A 5,944-nucleotide genomic window follows, 5' to 3' on the forward strand; every position below is an offset into this window, starting at 1 on the left:
CCCCCCCCACAGTGCTGACTCCCTACACCACAGTGCCCCCAGCAATCACAGCCCCACAGTCCTCCCCTACAGCCATACCACCTTCCCTCTCTCCAACTATAGTTCCCCCCCACTCTCTGCCTCCCCTGCACAGCTCCATCACTGGCAGGGCAGAGGCAGGACTGTCCCCCCTAGGGTTTCCTGGATCACATAAAGTCAGTGACCACCCGCTTGTCAATATAGAAAGACTTCCACTCTCTGTGCAGATCTCAAGCTCAGGAAGAGGAGACACAGGCATGGCCTGCACAGCGGGAGGCGAGCAGTAACCGTGGCCTATGTCAGCCCCATCCAGACCTCCTGCCACGTGGCTCAGTCATCAACAGGCTGTTCCTGCCAGGACATGTGGCCCAATGGCCCAGTTCCACAGAGCAAATGCCCTATGTGCCCTATGGCCAGTCCGGGCCTGGATATACACATCACATATCCGCTTCAATATAGCAGTCGGAGGGAAGGGGACCTGCCTGAACCGGAAAGAGATAGCCGACTTCTAATGGCGTCGGAAACAAAGATGGTGGTGCAGGACCTGGAGTGCAGGATCACAGCAGGGTAACACTGGATTCTCTGGATATATAAGGATTATTTCTTCTATTAAGGATAACAGCAAAAAAAAGTAAAAGGGAAGCAGAAAAAAATACATATGAGGATTATTTTTTCTATTAAGGATAACTCCAGTGAAAAAAAGTAAGAGGGAAGCAGAAAAAAAAATCGTAGGAGGGGGAAGTTCCTCTTCAATACGATTCTGAAACAAACAAAGAATGATACAAGTAAAGTTTAAACCATTGAGTGTATTCTTGAAATTTCTGAACACATGGAACATATGATTCCCCTTCCCATCAATACCAAAAATACACATACAAAAACTCACTGCTATGCAATAAGAAAAGTTAAAGTGTATCTAAGTTCAAAAATGTTTCTTTTTTAGTTTTGGATACGTGCAGAGATGTATAGTAACTAAGTAGAACTACTTCACTACTGTACTTAAGTACCGAAAGGCGGTATCTGTACTTTCCTAGAGTAGAATTTTTTTTCTCCTACTTCCACTTTTACTTCACTACATTTTTTCAATGATTTCAATACTTCTACTCCAATATTTTTTTTTTTGTGCTGCATAGTTACTCGTTACAATTATAAAAATTACCACTGCCAGAACAGTAGATGGCAGGTTTCATGAAGCTCAAAACATGTGTATTATCAGCGCATACGAAAATAAAAGCTACTGTATGTATAAATAAAAGCTGCATTTGAAATAATAAAAAACAATATGATGTTCAAACTTTTGACTTCTTTCTTTAATAACTACATAACACAGTACTTCTACTTTTACTTTCAGTACTTGAGTAGCAATTTTTTTTTTCAAAACTACTGGTACTTTTACTTTCAGTACTTGAGTAGCGAAATGTTTAAAAAAAACTACTTGCAAGTACAAAAATGTAGAATACTTTAGTACTTCTACTCAAGTCACTTTTTGATCGAGCACTTGTACTTTTACTCAAGTATGGGTTTAGTGTACTTTATACAACTCTGGATATGTGGAAGGGTCAGAACCACTGTCAGTGAGAGACATTTGTGCTGAATTATCTGGAAATGCACGTTTCTGTCTTTGAAACTAAGGTGAAGCTTCTGCACGACTAGACTCCCAAAGACAACTTCATCTTTTTCGCCAACACCTCTCAGTGCTGCCATGTGTGTAAGAGGCGGACGTTTGAGGTCCCACTCAGGCCCTGCGTCCATTGCGAGGCGGTTCTCTACTGCTCAGACTTGTGTATTTCCGAGGACTCGCGGAAGGGACACCAACAAATCAGGCACGGGCACTGGTGTGAGAAGATGAAGCAGTTTGTGAAGGAGGAGGAGGTGTTGGCTGACCGGCCATTTCACTTCATCCAAAATTCCATGAGCCAGATATTCCACAAGGAGCATTTCCTGAGCTCCCAAAACCTGACAGGAGGTTGCTGGTCCTTCGAGAGCATCCATTCCCCAACATCTTCCGGAGCTGGATTTTGGCCCCCAACCCGGATGGCCTGCTGAAACACTTTGAGCCTTTGACAAAGGACATGGAGTTCCTAAAATATCAGGCAATGAAGAGACGCAACAAGCCAAAAGAAACATGGAAGGAATATTATGATTGGAGAACACTAAGCCTCAACTACCACATTGCCACCCTGCTGACCTAGTCACTGACCATCTACCATGTCATCTCCATCTTGACACCTCAACACTTTCCTGAGCTGAATACACAGGCGTAACTAGAACCTTCAGGGCCCCGATGCAAGAAACCATGAAGGGCCCCCCCAGACCCCTGGCCGGGGCCCTTCCCTTCAAGCCTGGGGCTCTTCCCACTAATCCTGGGGCTCTTTACTCTCATTGCATGGCCTTTTATTATGGTCCCGCATCAGGATCCTTTCACAAGTTCTGCAGTGGGCCCCCTTCCTGCAATCTTGGGGCCTCCCCACAGTGGTGAAATGCCAGGGCCCGGTCGCAAGTGTGACCTTTGAGATCCTAGAGGTTCACCCACTGTTTTGCTACCGGGCCCCCTGGAGCATGGGGCCCGGTAGCGATTGCAACCCCTGCAACCCCTGTAGTTACGCCCCTGGCTGAATATACTATGGACGCGATCCCTGAAAATACATATCATACAGGCAAGACTGGAGCACAAGAATATCCTGCTGTTCTGAGAGCTGGCTGTGCTGATGACCCACATGATGTTGGAGTTGGTCCTTATCGCTACAGATCTGCCCCTTGACAAAAAGCCTGTATTATATTCACTTAAAGTGTAATTATAGGCAAAACTTTTTTTTTTTTTCACTTTGTATAGAGTAAGGGAGGGTTATAAACCCCATCAGTTGGGGAGATTTCCTTTCACTTCCTGCCCATTAGCTAAAATAGGAAGTGAGTGGAAATCCTTCAAACGTGAGGAAATCCCTGGGTGCCACTAGGGATTGATATCACAGTAGGCAGCCTGTTACGGTATGCTGCTTGTCCAGGCTGACTAGTGGTACTGATTGAAATTGCAGGAGAAGGTGGTGTGAGTTGACTGAGTTTGGGGTGGAGGAACTTGACTGGCCTGCACAGAGTCCTGACCTCAACCTGTTCGAAAACCTTTGGGATGAATTAGAGCGGAGACTGCGAGCCAGGCCTTCTAGTCCAACATCAGTGCCTTACCTCACAAATGAGCTTCTGGAAGAATGGTCAAACATTCCCATAGACACACTCCTAAACCTTGTGGACAGCCTTCCCAGAACAGTTGAAGCTGTTATAGCTGCAAAGGGTGGGCCAACTGAACATTTAATTTACATTAATATTTTCATTGCTACATTATTTAACTGGCCACATTATCTGCCACTCTGTTGGAAACATTTAATTCTTTCTATCAAAATGGTTTCTGGGAAACCAATCAAATTCTTTTATAAATCCCCTTCAGCAAGTGCTAACCTAGAGAAAGTAAAAGGTCACAAGTCCAGCCTCCTACGTGAATTTTCATTTGTGTAAATGAGGTCATGTCAGATGGGTAACTATTTAATCACATTGACCTCTCATCTCCTATGTTCAGCATTTTGATTCTGCTGGAAAATGTTGGTAGAATTCCCCCTGAGCAGATATCAGAGTGCAGGGAGGAGGAAGCGGATCCGGGCTCACATGGACGGAGTGGTGACTGTCGGTGTTTCAGAAGGACAGGCTGGGTCTGGGTGTTTGAAGGAAACACAATCCATTGCTCAATCTATGTATACACTGTATACCAAAATAGCATTTCCTATAACCGGTGCCGGCAAGCTTACAGTACTGCAAAGGGGATTGCAACATACTCCTTTACTATAATAGCAATGGTTATAAATGTCTTGTCTGGAATATCTATGAACCCATTCTCTGTCAGAGCTGATTTCATGTTTTTTTTTTTTGCTACACATGCTTAAAAATAATTTTTAGCCTTAAAGTAGAATTCCAGGTTAGAACTAACTAAGCTTAAACCTACTCCCACCCATAGGGCACGGGGAGGGGGGGGGGGGGTTGTTGCTGGGGGTCGTGCCAGGGGTGCCTGGACACACTCTAGTCACCCCGGGCACCAGTGCCATTCAGCACACAAGCATCGAGGGAAGGGAGACCCACTGTGCCTCATCACATAATACATACCCCAAGTAATCAACAGTATTATATCTGCAGCGTTAGATCCGCTGCATCATTTCACTTGCTCATCCTCTCTCTCACCCCCTTTCTGTCTCTTTCTCCCCCCCTCTCTCTCTCTCTCTCTCTCTCTCTCACCCCCTCTTTCTCACCTGCCCTCTCTCCCCTCCCCCTCTCTCTCACCCCCCTTCTCTCTCCCTCGCCCCTCTATTTCACCCCCCCCTCTCTCTTCCTCTGTCTCTCTAGCTCCACTCTCTCACCCCATCTCTCACCTCTCTCGCTCTCTCTCTCACCCTCTCTATCTCTGAAATCTCTCTCCCTCTCACCCCCTCTCTCTCACCCCCTCTCTCTCTGTCTCTTTCCCACCCCCTTTCCTCATCTCCTCTCCCTCTCACCCCCTTTCTCCCACCCCTCGTCCTCTCTCTTATCCCCCCTCTCTCATCCCCCTCTCTCTCTCTCACCCTCTCTATCTCTGAAATCTCTCTCCCTCTCACCCCCTCTCTTTCACCCCTCTCTCTCTCTGTCTTTTTCCCACCCTCTTTGCTCACCTCCTCTCCCTCTCACCCCCTTTCTCCCACCCCTCGTCCTCTCTCTTATCCCCCCTCTCTAATCCCCCTCTCTCTCTCTCTCACCCTCTCTATCTCTGAAATCTCTCTCCCTCTCTCCCTCTCACCCCTCTCTCTCACCCCCCTCTCTCTGTCTCTTTCCCACCCCCTTTCCTCCCCTCGTATCCCTCTCACCTCCTTTCTCCCACTCCTCATCCTCTCTCTCATCCCCCTTCTCTCTCAAACCCTCTCTCTCTCTTACCTCCCTCAATCCCACCCCTGTCTTCCACCACCCTCTCTCTCTCACCCCCTCTCTCCCACCTGCCTTCTCTCCCCTCCTCCCTCTCTCACACCCCCTTTCTCTCTCCCTCACCCCCTCTCTAACCCCCTCTCTCTAACACCTCCTCTCTCCTAAACCTCTATCCCCTCTCCCTTTCTCACCCCCTCTCTCTCACCCCTCTCCCTCTCACCCCCCTCTCTCTCCCTCTCTCTTACCCCCTCCCTTTTTCTCCCTCTGACCGGCTCTGCCATAAGATGTAAAATGTATTGAAACATTAAAAAATGTTTTAATACATTTCAAAATAATTGTTTACATTTATTTAAAAGAGTATGTGTCTGTGTATATATACAGTATCTCACAAAAGTGAGTACACCCCTCACATTTTTGTAAATATTTTATTATATCTTTTCATGTGACAACACTGAACAAATGACACTTTGCTACAATGTAAAGTAGTGAGTGTACAGCTTGTATAACAGTGTAAATGTGCTGTCCACTCAAAATAACTCAATACACAGCCATTAATGTCTAAACCGCTGGCAACAAAAGTGAGTACACCCCTAAGTGAAAATGTCCAAATTGGGCCCAATTAGCCATTTTCCCTCCCCAGTGTCATTGTGACTTGTTAGTGTTACAAGGTCTCAGGTGTAAATGGGGAGCAGGTGTGTTCAATTTGGTGTTATCGCTCTCACTCTCTCATACTGGTCACTGGAGGTTCAACATGGCACCTCATGGCAAAGAACTCTCTGAGGATCTGAAAAAAGAATTGTTGCTCTACATAAAGATGGCCTAGGCTATAAGAAGTTTGCCAAGACCCTGAAACTAAGCTGCAGCATGGTGGTCAAGACCATACAGCTGTTTGACAGGACATGTTCCACTCAGAACAGGCCTCACCATGGTCGACCAAAGAAGTTGAGTGCACGTGCTCAGCATCACATCTAGAGGTTGTCTTTGGGATGTATGA

General features: G+C 46.5%; 1 protein-coding gene across 1 annotated transcript; it reads left to right on the plus strand.

The window, feature by feature from the left end:
* Window positions 1–1,863: 1,863 nt before the first annotated feature.
* ZMYND15 (zinc finger MYND-type containing 15) lies at window positions 1,864–2,813 on the plus strand (the record flags this gene model as incomplete). The annotated part of the gene is given in 5 exon segments (XM_082257682.1): window positions 1,864–2,013; window positions 2,016–2,207; window positions 2,211–2,228; window positions 2,619–2,708; window positions 2,712–2,813. Coding segments are annotated over 5 exon segments (552 nt in total).
* Between the last annotated feature and the right edge of the window lie 3,131 nt (window positions 2,814–5,944).

Source organism: Pelophylax lessonae, assembly GCF_965119305.1.
Source record: "Pelophylax lessonae genome assembly, chromosome: 5".
NCBI lineage: Eukaryota > Metazoa > Chordata > Amphibia > Anura > Ranidae > Pelophylax > Pelophylax lessonae.